Source organism: Penaeus japonicus, unplaced genomic scaffold (assembly GCF_977035675.1).
Source record: "Penaeus japonicus unplaced genomic scaffold, GWHDUDI00000001_assembly GWHDUDI00000007, whole genome shotgun sequence".
NCBI lineage: Eukaryota > Metazoa > Arthropoda > Malacostraca > Decapoda > Penaeidae > Penaeus > Penaeus japonicus.
In genome coordinates this window covers 26,959,877-26,978,960 of record NW_028234409.1, presented here as the reverse complement: position 1 = coordinate 26,978,960, position 19,084 = coordinate 26,959,877, and the positions used below count along the sequence as shown (strand labels likewise).

General features: G+C 44.6%; 1 protein-coding gene across 5 annotated transcripts in view; it reads right to left on the bottom strand.

Moving 5' to 3' along the window:
- The window catches only part of LOC122254621 (protein neuron navigator), a 737,418-nt gene that overhangs the window by 246,863 nt on the left and 471,471 nt on the right, over window positions 1–19,084 (bottom strand). For all 5 annotated transcript variants that reach the window (XM_086538631.1, XM_086538628.1, XM_086538621.1 and 2 more), the window contains one exon: window positions 14,695–14,864. In XM_086538631.1, the coding sequence (XP_086394757.1) occupies window positions 14,695–14,864 (170 nt within the window). The remainder of the gene's footprint in view (window positions 1–14,694; window positions 14,865–19,084) is intronic.

Genomic DNA, 19,084 nt, shown 5'->3' with positions numbered 1-19,084 from the left:
TACAAGGAGTCGAAGGATTTCGTTGAGCTCAAGGTGGAATCGAGCCTCGAAGGTACAAAAAAAGTACGAGGGGGAGTTGATTAGCTCGGAGATGCACAGAAACTTCGGGATACAATCGAACCGAACCAATCGCAGGCGGATTAGGAGAGGGAGGACTGTAACAGGACACCAACGGACACTGGACTCCAAGCTGAGTACAATCAGGGTGAAACACTATTCCTCAACGAGAGGAATTATTGCAATTATGCAATTTTCATATTATGTATCCCTTATATTCGTATAGAAAGGACTACATTATCAATAGTAACTAACTACCATCATCATCAGAAATACAATTGTTAGTATAACTAGACATATTCACAATAATAATAATGATAATAATAATAATAATAATAATGATAATAATAACAATTACAATAATAATAGCAGTTCTTTACATTCATCCAGCAGCAACAAGCATACTTGAAAACAACTACGAATTTCCTCCTGATGTTCCCCTAAGTAATCCTAAGTCAAACTAATATAACATTAACGAAATTCGACCTTATGGAAGAAGTTAAGACTCCTGAGAGGAGAGTCTGTGAGGTTAAGGAAGTTATGCACACATGAGGCCCTCTTGTGTGGCGCCTCAGTGGAGGGCTCAGGTGTCGCCGACCTTTGATCACACTCACACATACACACAAAAGCAAATACACAGGCATAAAGCACACGAGCACACACACACACACACACACACACACACACACACACACACACACACACGCACGACAACAACATCCCTCTTTCCCCTCCAGCTACAGCACTGCAACACAAGTTCTATGACAGCCTTTTGCAACACGTAGAAAAGGAAATCATTGCGAATATACCTCGTGTTCTCTCCCGTCCTCATAAAACACAACGTTCCCTCTTTTATACCTCGGGGCAGTAGCTTTTATACACAGCTAGTCAATTAATGTTCTAATTAGTTTTCAATGGACTAATCAAATCAGCCAATAGAGTCCCTGAGGATGTCGTGCGTGCTGAATGTAACAAATATATCACCTTTCACCTACATTTACGTCCAGGAACATTATGCGTGTTCGTTCTACGTTGTGTAAGCTTATTATTCTCTCCCCCATACTTGTTATCGTCCCCTTTGTGTATTTACGTATATGTCTTTCTTTTCGATGTCTATTTTTTTCTGGCATCTGCAAGGTTGTCTAATCACTGGATGTCTTGCTCTGTAACTCAGTTTATCTGTCTTCCTTCTATGTCTCTTTCTCTCTTTGTCTTTATCTCGATCTCGATCTCGATCTCGATCTCTCCCTCTCCCCCCTCTGTCTGTCTGTCTGTGTGTCTGTCTGTCTGTCTGTCTGCCTGTCTGTCTGGATAGCAGTCTATTTGCCTAGAGTCTATCTCTCTTTGTCGTGTGTGTTCCTCTGTCCTCTCTCCTTTTATCTCTCTCTCTCCCTCCCTCTCTCTCTCTCTCTCTCTCTCTCTCTCTCTCTCTCTCTCTCTCACTTTCTCACTCTCTCTAGCGTCTGAGTCCCTCTCAAATCGCTTACTAACCCTGCAATCACCACTTATTTTGACAAACTACAATCCCGTCGGCCTTTATCCATGACACCGTTCCCCTCTGTTAACGTGTTGGGTAATCATAATAATACGTGCCCCATTTTCTTCCCTTCCCCTTCCAATTTCGCTTTATTCTCTCAATTTCGCTTCCCTCTTCATTTACTCGGGACTTTCCGCTTTACACACACACATAGGGGTAACTAACGTATCCAGACCTGAAACTCATTCCATTTTTCTTCCCCATCTATCCTGCATTTTCTCGAAGCTCCACCATCTCTCATTCCCATTCTCATTCTCGTCTCCTCTTCCCTCATTCTCCCCCTCGTGTCTCATTCCCACATTTTGTTCTTATTTTTTCTTGTTCAACCGTTCTTTAATACACCTTCCCTTTCACTCTAACTTGTTCCTTTATTTTCAAAGTACGTGTCCTCTCCCTTCGCATTGGCTCGTCATCCATGTTATTCAATTACGATGTTCTTTATCCACAAGTTACTTTTTTAAGACTCCTTTTGTATTGTCATCATTTCCGAAAACAAGACACGAAAAATGTCTGGATAGAGAGAGAAAGAGAAAGAGAAAAAGAAAGAGAAAGAGAGAGTGAGTGCGCGTGCGGGCGTGCGTGTATGCGAATATGCGTGTGGGTGTGGACATCCGTAGGTACGTGCGTGTGGGCGTGCGTTTGCATTACACTTTGAACAGGTCAGCTGACTCCCGGACGCGAGGAATAGAGAAGCAAATTTGCCTTAGTTGATTAACATGGGTACTTTGCGTGCATAAATTATTCATTACCCAAGTGTCTCACTCTCTCCAGAACCATCTCCTCCTCTCCCTTTTTAATTGCATATCATCTCGGTACAGCGCAGACAAGTTTGAGTTAAAAACACGACAAGAGACAAAAAGCGTAGGAGTGACAATTAAGAAGAGGGGAATGTTATAATAAAGATATACTTCCGGCTTAATTACATCAAAGAGACAGTATGGTGGAAACAAAATAAAAATGAATATCACGAAATCAACAATAATCAAAAGAAATGCTGCAACAGCGCTGACAAATGCAAAAACGTCAGATACACGGGAACTCCAAAATACAGGGACACACCATCGCGGCAGTGCCTGGAGTAAGCCCAGACAGTGCCAAAGGCTGAGGAAGGCGTGGCAGGTGGGCGGGTTCCCAGGCTTGGCTCGGGTTTCAGCATAATATGACATTTAGACCTCTCGCGGTGTGCGGCAAGGGAGGTGTCGGGAAAGGCTTAGCGGGCACTTCGGTCGCCTCGCCAGGGGGACTTTGAAAACTACACAGCATTACCAGGATGGCATTTTTTACCCCGGGGAAAATGTGTATTGTGTATACCCATGCTAAAACTCGTGCATGCCTTGTTATGACACAAATTCATTTTCATGCTTGAATTTATCATGAGCCACCATAAGAGTTTAACAAATTAATAATAATTCGCTTTCCTAACCATCAAGGAAAATGGGAAATAATTCAGGAGTCTGTCATGTTAAGATCGTATAAATTCCTTCATAAAAATATGCTGACACTCCAAATGGTGAAACCAATAAAAAACAACTTTCTAGAAAGTAACATTAACCAGAACTAACATGCCCGACAAAGCGCAAAATGAGGCCCTGAACTAAACACACGTCGACTCTGGAATATAATTTGGCAGATGAATGGTTCATCAGCAACGCCTGGCGGCCCTAATACCGGAGGAGGGAGGGATGGGGGAGAGGGTCCCAGCCACCCTCTCCCACCGCCCACTCGTCGCTACCGCCCACTACCTTCCATCCAATGGCCATCGGCTGCCCAGTAACCACAACTCAAATCCTACTTTGCTCGCCACTACTCGTTCTCTGGTCGCTTCGCATCGTTGTGAGGGAGAGGGAGAGGGCGAGGGAGAGAGAGAAGAGAGAGAGAAAGAGAACAAGAGAACGAGAGAACGAGAGAACGAGAGAACGAGAGGAGAGAGAGAGAGAGAGAGAGAGAGAGAGAGAGAGAGAGAGAGAGAGAGAGAGAGAGAGAGAGAGAGAGAGAGAGAGAGAGAGAGAGAGAGAGAGAGAGAGAGAGAGAGAGAGAGAGAGAGGCCTGCGATCCAGCTGTTCATCTTTATTCCGGTAACCTACCTAAAAACAACTCAGATTTTATCATTCATTTATTTTTTTATCTTACTTGGCATTTCATAAATATAAAAACAATTAATTCCGGGAGCACGATATCCAAGCTGCAATAAATCCTGCAATACGACTTTTTTCATATCATACACGCCATTTATATCCATGAAGGTTTGCATATAGCAGTCCAGCCATGAGTTTCCAGATCCAAGCTGAACAAAATATCAGCCCCCTTTTTATGTGTCTTTTCAGGAGCGCCGAATGGGTTTGACTGTTCAAACAAAAACGTAACAAAAATCATAACGTGATATGCCCATCAAAAGCACAATTAACAGTTGATTTCCGGTATTCTTCCTCCCCACTACACCCTCCCCCTCCCTCCCACCCGGCAGTCAATAGCAAATTTACTGCCACGTACAGACCCTGATGTGCATCTGATGTACATATTTTTTATTTAATTACATCGTGCCATCGAAGTCCAAATCAACACCAGTATCGAATGCAAAGAGTAACCCCCCCCCCCCTTGTGAGTTCCGTGACCTGCTGCGCCTTCCTCAGACAGGGAGCTCTAGATCTTTCCCAATGCCTTTTTTTTGCTTTGTTTTTCCTTGGAATTTCGCTTTTTTAATAACCTATTTTTTCCCTTTCATTACTTCCCTTTTTCCTCTTCCATTTTGTCTCTTCTTGTTATCCTTTCTTATATTTCAAGACTATCTTCTGTTTATACTCCTTTCACCTCTCTCTCTCTCTCTCTCTCTCTCTCTCTCTCTCTCTCTCTCTCTCTCTCTCTCACTCTCTCACTCTCTCACTCTCTCACTCTCTCACTCTCTCACTCTCTCACTCTCTCACTCTCTCACTCTCTCACTCACTCACTCACTCTATCAGAATCTAACATATTTAGTTCCTATGCCTATTCATGTGTATGCACTGTATATAGTATGAATAAACTTATCAAAATCATATCAATCTCTCTCTTTCTTTCTCCCTCTCCCTTTCCCTCTCCCTCTTCCTCTCTCAACCAATAATCTCTACCCCGTGTCCTATCCTAACAACCACCTAGCCGCAATCCGCTTCCTCGCCCGCCCTCTTCACCTCACCTATTCCAGCCCATAATTACCTCACACGGGAAACATCAGGTCACTTCTTCCGACTCACCCCACCTCCTTGACGTCCAGCTCGAGACACCGGATCTTCGACCTAATTCACTTTTTTATTGTACTTTTGTTTTAATCCAATATACTCGGGAGGTTTATCGTACAGTGAATGTCATTCTTTAATGAAGCAAATTATTTACTCATAGAAAATGATAAATAAGGAAAGACGAACCGACGCAACCGTTACCATGACATGAATGAGAGCGAGACCGACTCAATCACTGAATAAATCACGAGAATTTAGCACGGCGGACATGCAGATTCGTATCCATGCAAATGTTGCTCGATATGATCTGCAATACTGCGAGTGACGTGCAGGATTCACAAGGCACCCAATGACAATGTTAAATTAATAATGTATGAGTGTGGGATCAATTGTGACACTGGCGAAACCGAACCAATGGCGCATTTCCCTTCGCAATTCTTGATTGAAAACGCGACAAAAAGTGTCGTATGCAAATGAAAACTGGCAGCGCACCAAGCTATGAAAAATATAGAAAATCAATAAAAAAATATGACAAAATTCTCCACTACCGTTACACACAGATCCCCCTCTCAAAAAAATCACAGTATGTAAGGGTAAATAAATACATGAATAAATACATATACCAATAACACAATTATAAATTAATAAATATGTGTATAAACAAATGGTAAATAAATAAGCATACACATATAGGTATAAAAAGTAAACAATACAATAAATGAAATTGCATAAGTGAACAAAGCAGATGACAGCAGTGCTCAGGAAGTCTCGGCGGGTGAACAAAATAGGAGCCAATTTCCTTCCGCTCGGCCGGGCGTCCTTCGGCGTCCTGGCCCGCAATAAGAGGGCGCCGCTGCCTCTGCCCCCCTCACTATAACTCCACCAAATTGTCGCTAATAACGCAAAAATTGTACATCCTTAGGCCTCTCAAAGACGTCTGCCATGGCGTCTCCAGCGTGTTTACATTACGTGCGTGCCATCGCCGAGGCCCTTCTCTCTCGCTCTCCGCTTTCTAAATGAGATTTTTCCTCTCCTTCTCGCTCTCACAAATTTCAGGAGTCGGTAGGCCTAAAATCCGAAGTGATATTAGATGTCTGTTCAGAACGACAAGCTGGTTCTCAATTCTCTATGCTAATGTATTCTAACGAATGGAGTCGTCCATGGATAAAATCTAAAACTCGGATTTTTTAATTCGATGTGAGCGATATCATGAAAAATTAACCGTTTCTATGAATAACAATAAGGAAAGAAGTAAACCACGAGAGCATTTTCATTATGACGCATTCACTGTCCTTTCCTTCACTGCAGTAGTAACGAAAGAAAAAAGAAATATACTGTACTTGAAGAAACAATACTTCGTCTTCTGTCTACCTGCCATCTACCTCCGCCTCTTATTCCCACTCTTTTCTCTATTCTTCTTTCTCCTCTCCCTTCTTTCATTCTCTATCTTCCCATCCTCTCCCTTCTCTTTCTTCTCCATTTCTCCCTCATCTTCCTCTTTCTCCTCTCCTTTCTCTATCTCCTCTCTATACAATCTCCTTCTCTTCTCTCTCCTCTCAATTCACTAGTTCCTTCTCCTCTCCCATTCTCTTTCTCCACATCTCTTCCTCTCCCCCTTCACTTCGTCCTCCTTCTCTCTCTCCTCTTCCTCCTTCTATCTCTCTTCTTCCTCCACTTTCTCCTTTTATTGCAAGTTCATTCTTCATTACAACAGATTTCCTCAACCCGGAATATTCCCGGCTCGTGATTTTTTTTTATTTGTTGCTTTGACGGTATTTCTTCCTCTGTATATTACTCAATGTATGTCTTTCAAAACAGAGTGATAAAAGACGCGTTCCAATAATTCCTCCTCTACATTCCAGGTTTTCATCCCGTACAATTCTTCAAAAATATTTACCCCTCTTCCCCCTCCCCCTTATACACACACAAAAAAATGTATGGAACCCTTTCATTCCATTCTCAACCTACTGGAAAAAAAAAATGTTCCCTTGACATAGCCTTCTTCAACCCCCCCCCCCACCCCTCTCCCCTGCAACCCCCGACATATACACACACACACCCCTTCGACCCTGCCAAATACACTCCTTCGCCACCTCAAGAGGTTCACTTATGAAGAGAAAAAGGTCGCCTCGCTTGTCACCATCAATCTCTCCCTCTCTACGTCTCTTCACCTTTCCCTCTTCTCCTCAGTTTTCGCTTCCTCTCTTCCCATTTGTCTGTTTGTGTTTTTGGATAGCAGTCTATTTGCCTAGAGTCTATTTCTCTTTGTCGTGTGTGTTCCTCTGTCCTCTCTCCTTTTATCTCTCTCTCTCTCTCTCTCTCTCTCTCTCTCTCTCTCTCTCTCTCTCTCTCTCTCTCTCTCTCTCTCTCTCTCTCTCTCTCTCTCTCTCTCTCTCTCCCCTAAATTTTAAAATTCTGATACCGACAAATCTGATAAGAGTCCGATGACCGATGATTCTTAAGAGGCGGTCGAGACGTCAAAAATATGATGAAGAGGGAAAGGAAAAAAATAGGATATTAAAATAACAAAATACGAGGAAAACACACACACACACACACACACACACACACACACACACACACACACACACACATGCACATGTGAATCATCCACCGGCAAGAGACAGATAACAGCGTTTACGAGTCTCGCCCGAGTATAAACAACTCGTGCCGGATAATATCACCAAATCTACGGCTGTTTTATCCGATCCATTAACCGGACACGTGCCAATATCCAGGCTAACGGATTGCAAGGTCACGGAGGTTGGAGGGAGAGAGGGGAAGGGGGTGGGGGGTTCAGGCGAAACGAGGGAAGAGGGAGAGGTATGAGAGGAAGGAAAAGGATGGAGAAGGCGAGAATATTAAGGATGGTAACGACAGAGAGAGAGAGCGAAGAAGGACATGGCCTTCCTCCAAGATCACGGCGATGACGCAATAAACAGGTAAATATATCCTCAAGAGCGTTGCACAGGGAAAGTCGACGCCTGTCATAATCATTTCCCATCCTTCTCTCTCTCTCTCTCTCTCTCTCTCTCTCTCTCTCTCTCTCTCTCTCTCTCTCTCCCTCTCTCCCTCTCTCCCTCTCTCCCTCTCTCCCTCTCTCCCTCTCTCCCTCTCTCCCTCTCTCCCTCTCTCCCTGCCTCCCTCTCTCCCTCTCTCCCTCTCTCCCTCTCTCCCTCTCTCCCTCTCTCCCTCTCTCCCTCTCTCCCTCTCTCCCTCTCTCCCTGCCTCCCTCTCTCCCTGCCTCCCTCTTTCCCTGCCTCCCTCTTTCCCTGCCTCCCTCTCTCCCTGCCTCCCTCTCTCCCTGCCTCCCTCTCTCCCTGCCTCCCTCTCTCCCTGCCTCCCTCTCTCCCTGCCTCCCTCTCTCCCTGCCTCCCTCTCTCCCTGCCTCCCTCTCTCCCTGCCTCCCTGCCTCCCTGCTTGCCTGACTCCTTGCCTGACTCCTTGCCTGACTCCCTGCCTGCCTCCCTCCCTTTACCTCTAATCCACCCCTTCTATCACCCCTTGCCCTGCCAACACATCAAAAGCACAAACAAGATAGTGGGTGGGGGGAGGGAGGCTGGTGGGGGAGTGGGGTGAACGACGGTGTTGACGCATCAGCACGTCGTTCCCAGACGACATTACCAATGCTAACAAAAGAACTTCACGGCGTTTTAATCCATAAAGCATCCTGTTTTACCAAGGCTGTGTTATCTCTGTCGCAGCAGCCTCCCTCCCTCCCTCCCTCTCTACTCTATCCACCTCCTACAGTCCCCACAGACCCCACACCCACATCCTCCGCCCACCGAGCGCACTTTACGACGCCAGATAAGACGCCGAGCTTCTAAATCACGACACTTGTGAGCAGCACTTGTGGTTCCCGGGGTTCTCTTCGGGTCGTGAGGGAAAACTCTTGCGACGAACCCGGCGAAGACGACTGGAGGCTGCAGTAGGCCTATGGAGACAATTACACTTCTAATTACACTCTTAGGGTTGCATTTCCTACCATTTAAGGCAATAATAGGATGACAACTGCCACTGCTTTGTGTGTAAGCGTGCCTGTGTGCCTTCCTCCGGGCGTATGTTTGTGTGCGCACGAGTGAGTTTTTCTTTGTACGTCTTTGAGCGTGGACATATGGGTGTACAAGTGTTTTTTTACGTATTCATATGTGCGCATGAGACTTACATGTATATCATACCATACCATACCAAATGAAATTCAACGATGTTAATGTATTAACATATAAAAAAAATACAACCACCACATCCCCGTTTACAAACAGCCTCACGGCATTACAAGTGCGGCGCGCGCGACGTGTGCCTCTTACCATAAAACTTCAAAAATGGCAAACATAAACTCCGCAGTAAAAGAAAAAGTCCAATAAAAGCACGAATAAAACGAAGGGAAACAACCGCCCCCATAAAGTCATTAGCTAGACCCGACACTCCTTATTTCATTCTTCTTTCTTTCTCGTATTTATCAACCCCTATCAAGTCTGCATTATCTCGTATCCTGAAACGAAACAGGGAGAGTCTGAGGGAAAGCGAGGGTCCTTTTTCTCTTCCTTCCCGGTGCACCGACGGGGAATCTGACATTAATGTCACGCAAGAGCAGGCAAGGTGTGTGCTTATGACCTGAAATCCTGTGCTTTTCAGGGTCACGATATCGTTCCAAAGACCTTTCTAGATTATTCTATAAGTAACGTGTATATATATATATATATATATATATATATATATATATATATATATAATATATATATATATACATATATATATATATATATATATATATATATATATATATATATATATACACAGATATACATATAAATATATACTGACACGTAGGACTACACTTCCCACATTACAAATGATTGATTATCATGGGAGAAAAGAGGACGATCCCTATCATCTTTAAATCAAAAGAGACTAAATAAGGAGACGGCGTCTTGGCCCCTTATAAGATCGAAAAAACACAGGTAAATTACTCTAAAAGCTTCATAGGAGGGTCGTATCGTGGTCCTATAAATCTCAAATATCTCCCAGCCTCCATGAAAAAAAAACTCCGCCCTCCCCGGGAATCAGTCTGGTTTATGTCTCGCCAGTTTTATGCCCACCAATCGAGGCCTGGAAATCGTTAGATGTACGTAAGCGCACGTGCGTCATGTTTATTTCATTTTGCGGATCACATAAGAACGAAAAAAAAACGATCGTAACCAAAATTTGCTCTCTTACCTATCACAGTGAATTATATTAATCGCAACTAACCTAATGACAAATATGAAAACAGAACTTTTTCTAAACTTTCCATCATTAAATGTACTCTGCTAAAAATGCAATAAATACCCGCCTCGGGCAATTAACCTCCCAAAATGAATGACATATGAAGCTTGTTAATAATAAATAATCCCGTAATGAGTCACTTTTAGCTCTAATAAGGGATAAAAAGGGCCTAAGCCCGCACATTCATCGGCGCCAAGCCACATACTTATACGGATTTATGGCCTTCGTCTATTTATTCAGTTTGGGATAAAAACAAATGGTAAAGAAAGAAAACGAATGATAAACTAAAAAAAGGCTGTAATCTACCGCTTGAAATGATGCCGACCGCGACTCCGGATACAAGGTAAAGGTTATGTTTGGTTAAGGTCGCAGAAATCTCCTTCGACGACGACAAGGAGTGGACGACTCAGTTCGTGAAATAATTGTCCAAATTGCTCTGAGATCCTGTTGTTGGAGACTGTTGGGGATGGGAGGGAGCGAGAGAGAGGGGAGAAGAAGTTACACTATACGAATAGCTCCCCCTTTCTTTCTCCCCTTAGCGTTCTTGTAGACAGAGTAATCCGAGACGCCCGAACGCATACACCGCCGTCCGAATCAGGTTTGCGCGAGAGAAGGTTCGGATGCGGCAACTCCGGAAACGAAATCCAATCAGCGTCTTTGTAATAGTACTACGACAATATGCCATATACCATGTATTCCTATAGTCCTATAGTCCCCAAAGACACGTGTCTATAGGCAAGGATCAAGTCCCTGTTCCACTTACTCGGAGATCGCCCAGCCAACTAACCGGCAGGGGACGTCCCTCTCGTCCTCTCTCCCTGCTCCCCTCACCGCAGATTGCTAATGGCCTCTGTAGTGGCACTATTGTCCTCGGGTGCCAATCAGGACCTAGGGCTTTGGCACTCATCGCCATAAACACGGCCTGCGAAAGCGAAGTCTTGTTCCCTCCCCTTCGTACACCGGCTCAATGGCTGCGCCAGACACTAAATGGACGCTACAAATTGTACATCTAAATGATGATCAACACGTCAAGAAGTAAATCTAGACATATCATCGCGTACGAATTTAAGTGGTTAGTCTTCAGCAGAAGCTCACACACACACACACACACACACACACACACACACACACACACACACACACACACACACACACACACACACACACACACACACACACACACACACACACACACACACACACACACACACACACACACACACACACACACACACACACGCCACGAACTCAACAGGCGCAAAATAAATCGCCAGACCACGTGATAATTACAGTGCGCTTGTCTTTTGTTTGACGCAAAGGGAAACAAATGAGGGCCATAAATACGCCCTATAGATATTGTCTGTTGTGACGTAACGAGCAAAACGCGGCGTACGGCACAAAGACGGATATGTTGCCACTGCACGAACGAGCTGTCAATTTCTTTTATGTGAACATTCCTTTGCGCTCTTGAGTAAACACAAAACGCATCACTGTATTTGGGCATCAGATACTGGTCATGTAAACGCCCACATGCAGCCAAAGACACGCACATATTTACAAGATTGGGGTGATGTTCTCAACGTTCTTCTAAATTTCTCGGCACTGCTATGATAATTATCTTGAGTAATTAAGCTTCCTAATCATGATTCCGTCGACGGTGATTACTTGACTCATCTCATCTGCATGTAGATGGACTACTGTTTAAGTCGTCCATCTCGTTTCCGTTTTAATTACGATTTCTCTCAACATTACGATCAAATTCCTTCATATCGCTATCAAAATCGCAATCTACAATTAAAATATAACTTCCAGTATTGATACATCATATCAGCAAACATTCTGCATTTGATGACTAGAGTTATCATGTCACCTTAGCATTACCATATTATAATCTAGGTCATAACTATGGAAATTTCGTATTTGCTGAATATCTGAATATCAACGCATAAATAATTAATGACATCCATTTACCTCAGCGACAACCAGTCTTCACTGGCCTTTACTTGAGACAGTCCTTCCTTTCTCCCTAATTCCTTTTCCTTTTCCTCTTGATAGTGCATCATGTGACTCCCTCTTCCCTTCTTGCTACAAAGCAACAGCAGCAAAGGGCGTGGGGAGGTGGGGGGGAAGGGAGTAGGGAAGACACGTTGATGTAATGGCCCAAGTGACGCTCCTGCCTAGCTCTCCTCCCTCCCCCTTCCCACTCCCCTCGCCCCCTTGCTGCTTCTTGTCCTTTCCCCTCCTCTTACTTACCCCCCCACCCTTCCCCGTCCTAACCCCCTGCCCCACCACAAATTCCATCTCCCACTTCCCCCGAAAAAGAGAGTCGACACAAAGACAAACTTTTGCGACAGCCCTTGGCCTTTTTCCCCTTTTTTTCCGAGGGTGAGGGAGGTAGTGACAGGAATGAGGAGAGGGAGAAAGAGAGAGAGAGAGAGAGAGAGAGAGAGAGAGAGAGAGAGAGAGAGAGAGAGAGAGAGAGAGAGAGAGAGAGAGAGAGAGAGAGAGAGAGAGAGATGGAGGAGGAGGGGGGGGTGATGTTGACTCACCATCCCCTCCTCCTTCTTCTACTCCCCCTCCTCTCCTCCCTCGCTGACAGTTGTTACGAGTCTCAGCCTGTTGACTATCCCAGTTATCATTTACACCTCTGAATAATACCCGTATGTCTAAAACAAACTAGAATCTTAATCAGCTCTCGTCCAAATGATAAGAACCACCCAAACCAAAGAACACATCATCAAAACCCTACATCCTTATGCCCCTCAGATCCCAAATACCAAAAGAAAAGAAAAAAGTGAAGTAGCGCGAAGCGAAAATGGAAAATTTCTCACTCGTATGGACAAGCACGCAAGAAGCAGTCAAGCGAGAGGCGTTCGGGAGGGAAAGAGTTGTGGTTCGCGGACATTGTCGGAGGTGAGAAAGATTTGGTGCAAGGTTGAGCTCTTTGGGAGCGTGTGAGGCGGGGAGGAAATATTTGTGCGGGGAGGAAATACTGCGGTGGATTTTTATCTTTATATATATTTCTCAAATCTCTCTCTCTTTCTCTCTCTCCCTCTCTCTCCTCCTCCCCTCTCTCCCCCTCCCCCTCTCTCTCTCCCTCTCCCTCTTCCTCTTCCTTTTCCTCTCCCTCTCCCTCTTCCTCTCCCTCACCCTTTCCCTTTCCCTCTTCCTTTTCCTTTTCCTTTTCCTTTTCCTTTTCCTTTTCCTTTTCCTTTTCCTCTCCCTCTCTCTCTCTCTCTCTCTCTCTCTCTCTCTCCTCTCTCTCTCCTCTCCTTCTCTCTCTCTCTCTCTCCCTCTCTCTCTCTCTCCTCTCTCTCTCTCTCCTCTCCGTCTCGCTCTCCCTCTCCTCTCTCTCCTCTCCTTCTTCTCCTCTCTCTCTCTCTCTCTCTCTCTCTCTCTCTCTCTCTCTCTCTCTCTCTCTCTCTCTCTCTCTCTCTCTCTCTCTCTCTCTCTCTCTCTCTCTCTCTCTCTCTCTCTCTCTCCCTCTCCCTCTCCCTCTCCCTCTCCCTCTCCCTCCCTTTACCCCTCCTTCTACTATTTTTCCTTTCTTTTCGGGAGACATTAGAGTCATCGTAGCTATGCTAATGAAGAACATACAAAGTAAAAAAAAAAAAAAAAAAAAAAAAAAATCGCCGTAGATGCTATTTCCACGGCGGGGAAGTAGCGGTGAACTCTTTCATAACGATTATCATTATCATTTTCATTTGGCGGTGATCCGTAGTCTGGTAAGTAATGGTTATGCGGTTGAAAAGTGGTTAAAAAATATATATAAATATCTTGGCGGAGATATAATTTGGGGAGAAAATATCTGGCGGGGATTTTTTTTTTTTTTTTTTTTTTGGTCGACAAACTGGAAGGATTTTATTTTGCGACCGGGAGGGGAGGCGGGAGGGGGGAGGGGGAGGGGGAGGGGGAGGGGGAGGGAGTAGGTCGGAGAAGGGAAGAAGGAAGGGAATAGAAGGGGGGAGGGATGGGGGGGGAGCGGGATTCGAAAATTCCCTCTACAGGATCCGTGAAATAGGATACAGGAGTGGAGATACGGCACCTCCGAGGATATTTTTGAGCGCAAAGTAATATATGGTAAAATCCACAGGGAGAAAAGGTCCTGTCGAGGTGCGAGTTACGAGATTTAGGGATGGCAGTGATGGAGAAGACATTGATTTTCTTTTTTTTTTTCTTCTTCTACGAAGAGCTTGAAGTGTACGTGATTAAAACGACTCGATCTTTCTTTTTCCTCCGTATCTGTCACTTTGTTTAGCATACACTGCATATATATATATATATATATATATATATATATATATATGTGTGTGTGTGTGTGTGTGTGTGTGTGTGTGTGTGTGTGTGTGTGTGTGTGTGTGTGTGTATTCTGAGTGGATGGCTCTCTGTCTAAATATCTATCGGTTCTCTCTCTCTCTCTCTCTCTCTCTCTCTCAATAAGGTAAATATCTAACGGCTGGTCAAGCACAGTTCACTCTGTCCTTCTATCCTTGGCTCTGAGTGTTCTTCCGCACATTTTGTTTTGGTGTAAGATAAGAATACGACATAAGTTGAACAGGTGAAATTCAAAAGTTGCTGAGCTTCATCAGAAATGTTAAATCCTATCTTTCCGTCTCAACTTACCTGGCGAAGCAGTAGAGGACGCGGGCGTGTTGCCTCTGAGGATGCGGGTGTGGTGATCCGGGGGCGGGCGTCGTCCTCCCAGTGCCGGGGTAGGGATGGCACTGCCGCCCCCGCCCCCACCTCCGCCGCCGCCTCCGCTGCTGCCATGCCCCTTGTACGGCGACCCCAACCTGAAGCCAAACAAAGTGTAATTAGTAATGTTAATCATAAAGCATAAAGTTGCAATGGCGTTGCAGATGAGGTCATCACCAACGTTAAACATACATTAAAATTATTGTAAAAATTCATATCCTGGATTCTCATTTTTTAGTATTGATTTTTACACAAAATATAACCCTGAAACATAGGGATATGTGAGACTTTTGTGTCGATATAACGGACGTAATAAATGTTTGCGATATCAATACCAGTATTTCATATAATAATATTTGAAGTTCAAACAAGGGACCTGTTGCATCTTGCACGCAATGCTACTAATTGGATACTGCTCTCCAATTAGCTAATCAAAGCTGGCGTTGAATACCATGAAAAACAGTTAAACATTAAAAATCTCTCTCTCTCTCTCTCTAATTCTTACTTTCACTCTCATTCTCCCCCTTTCCCTTTCGCTCTCCATCTTTCTCTCCCTTCTCCCCCACTGAAAAAGGCAAGAAAGGAGAAAGAATAAAAGGGTAAGAGACGGGCCTGGGGAGAGAAGCCACGGGGTAGGACTAGGGGCACGAGAAGCCTAGAATTTCAATGGCTGTGCAACATATCCTAACGCCTCGATGGGACGACGAAGGACACAAAGAGCTAGAGCGACAGCAACCCTTGACGGCAGGAATAACAAAAGTGACAACAGACACGCCAGCCCTTGAAACAAACAAAGGGATATACATGCATGTCCACGCTCGCACACGCACACACACACACACACACACACACACACACACACACACACACACACACACACACACACACACACACACACACTCATATACACATACACATATACATATACATATACATATACATATACATACACATACACATATACATATACATATACATATACATATACATATACATATACATATACATACACATACATACACACACACACACACACACACACACACACACACACACACACACACACATACATACATATATACACATACATACATACATACACACACACACACACACACACACACACAAGGGGAGAGAGAGGGAGAGAGGGTGAAAGAGAGGGAAAGAGAGGGAGAGGGAGAGGGAGGGAGAGGGAGAGGGAGAGGGAGAGGGAGAGGGAGAGGGAGAGGGAGAGAGAGGGAGAGGAGAGAGGAGAGAGAGGAAGGGAGAAGGAGAGGGAGAGAGAGAGAGAGAGAGAGAGAGAGAGAGAGAGAGAGAGAGAGAGAGAGAGAGAGAGAGAGAGAGAGAGAGAGAGAGAGAGAGAGAGAGAGAGAGAGAAGGAGAGATAATAAAACGGAATATCCTCACAGGTGAAATAACCAGCACAGGGTGGAAGTTGGGATGCGGTGGAGCTGTCGCTTTCCTTTCAGCGAGAATTGAAAAAGTCACGAGGGACCATTTTGGTGCCGCTTTGGAACGTCATGGTATTGGTGGAGGAGGAGGAGGAGGAGGAGGAGGAGGAGGAGGAGGAAGAAGAAGAATGAGAGAGAGAGAGAGAGAGAGAGAGAGAGAGAGAGAGAGAGAGAGAGAGAGAGAGAGAGAGAGAGAGAGAGAGAGAGAGAGAGAGAGAGAGAGAGAGAAAAGAAAGAGAGAAATACGAAAAGGGAAGAAATCCGCGTGGCCAAGGAGTGGACGGTCCAGTCATAAGAAACGAAGGTATCGGCAGAAGCGACACTGAAAATGTAGCTGTCAGCAATTCGGGAGATACAGTCACTACCAAGGTTTTTTTTTTCTTCTTCTTTCTCTCTTTCTCTCTTTTAGAAAGGCGCGCTGACACTGCGTTGAGTGGATGAAGAAGGAAGTGTGTGTGTATGTTTATGTGAGGGAGAGGTAAGAATGAGCTAAGGAAAAAGCATTAAGATTTTATTTGGAAAGAAAAAATAAAATCGATATGGTAGAATAAAAAACGGGATGGACGGCCCCCCCCATCCCCTAAGAAAATAAATCACAAGACCATCTATTCATCCCTCCTCCTCCTCCTCCCTTCCTTCTTTCCTTCCTTCCTTCCTTCCTTCCTTCCTTCCTTCCTTCCTTCCTTCCTCCTTCCCTTCCCCTTCCCTCCCCTCTCACCTCCCTCTCCATATCCCCCTCCCCTTCCCCTTCCCCTTCCCCTTCCCTCTCCTCCTCCTCCTCCCCCTCCCTTTCCCTCCCCCTCCCCTCCCCCTCCCCTCCAACACCACCGAAAAACCCACTGAATTGGTTTGGTACGCGACGGAGGCGAACCTCGTATAGGACAGGGGGGGCCTCAAGACCGGTTGCCAAATGGGTCCGTCCTTCCATAGAATTCCGACAGCCATAACTCGCCTCCATCCTTCGCTATTAAATAGGTTAATGGATTTGGCGAGACTTTTTTTTTGGGGTGGGGGTGGGGGGTGGGGGGGTGATCATCCGCTTTGATCGTCCAATTACCGTGAGTAGTTTGACCCGTGGTTCCCATTGTGTATTAATTCCCACACGAGGAAAAAGTAATCTTATACTCTATCAACACCAACACAAAGACATGCATACATACTTATGACACCTCAGTTCGTCAGGTAAATATCGTTCAGCAATTATTTGAAAAATACTTTACTTTAGACGGAAAGGCTGGGAGTGGGAGTAGGGGTGGGAAAAGGAGAGGGAGTGGGGAAGAGAAAGAGAAAACGAGAGAGAGAGAGAGAGAGAGAGAGAGAGAGAGAGAGAGAGAGAGAGAGAGAGAGAGAGAGAGAGAGAGAGAGAGAGAGAGAGAGAGAGAGAGAGAGAGAGAGAGAGAGAGAGAGAGAGAAGAGAGAGAGTGAGAGAGTGAGAGAGAGGAGAGAGAGAAAGGGAGAGAGAGAGAGAGAGAGAGAGAGAGAGAGAGAGAGAGAGAGAGAGAGAGAGAGAGAGAGAGAATTAAAAAAAAAACAGGAAAATAATCATTCAACCCACTTTTTATTTTACTTTTTCTATCACTCCGAAAACACCTAAATATGTCCATCCGGCCTTAACGCCCATCTCCGCCCGCCCATGTCCCTTTTATAGCGCCCATAATCTTGGCCTGTATCAGACACCCCCTTCTTAAATTACAAAGGTATGATCCATTTAAAGAGAAAGGGAGAATTTTTATATTCTTATGGCAGTACACATAGAATTCGTGAAAAAAGGACTATTTCTTTTCCCTTTTTCAGCTATATTCCTATACACACATATGTATATATATATATATATATATATATATATATATATATATATATATATATATATATATATATATATATATATATATATATGCATATACACACATGCAAATAAATTGATAGATAGAGAGATAGATAGACATACAGATATAAATATATTCATTCTGTAGTTTAGCATAATCTCGATAAAACGAGCACGCAATTTGAAGGGTGCATTATATATTAAACGATTCTTAAAAACTGTTAACAAACTAGTATTTTATACAAATGCATATCAATTTCCGGGTTAAACATAAAACCTAAGACTTGCAAATCCTCTCTGTTTTGCAGGGAATAGGCAAAACAAAGATAATACGGGAAAACGGGAAAGCAAAAGTGCATTTAATTAACAAGACTCTTCAGTCCCAAAGCAAAACAGAACGACTTTTATTTGTTGATACATGGCGGAAATATAAACATCTCTCATTAAAAAAAGCACTTTAATCTTCAGTAGAATTTTAAAGCGTAAAGGAAAGCAAGCGAAAGAGAGGAAGGAAGGAAGGGGAAAAAATGTCCAACACGAACGCTAATCCCCTTTTCAGACTCACGGCCCAAGGAGATCCTGAGTGAAGGTTAACAGGATATAAACCAGAGCTTTCCCATGTACACACCTCCCCTACCCCCACCCCCACCCCTGCTAACACCCTACTCCCCCCACCCTCATCCCTTGCAACGAGTGTAGCAACGCCGTCAACAGGAACGGTAGTATCTCAACGGCACTTCTCCCTTGCATCTCTGTCAGCTTCATCTCGCGTGGCTGACTGATAAAGTGTAAACAGTCGCTCGCTTCATCAATCTTAAGCTCTTATCTCCTCTCTTTATCGTGGCTCCTCCTACCCTACGATCTCGGTTACGTCTCTCTTTCTCTCTTTCTCTTTCTCTCTCTCTCTCTCTCTCTCTCTCTCTCTCTCTCTCTCTCTCTCTCTCTCTCTCTCTCTCTCTCTCTCTCTCTCTCTCTCTCTCTCTCTCTCTCTCTCTCTCTCTTTATCGTGGTTCCTCCTCCCCTGCGGCCTCGGTTAGTTATC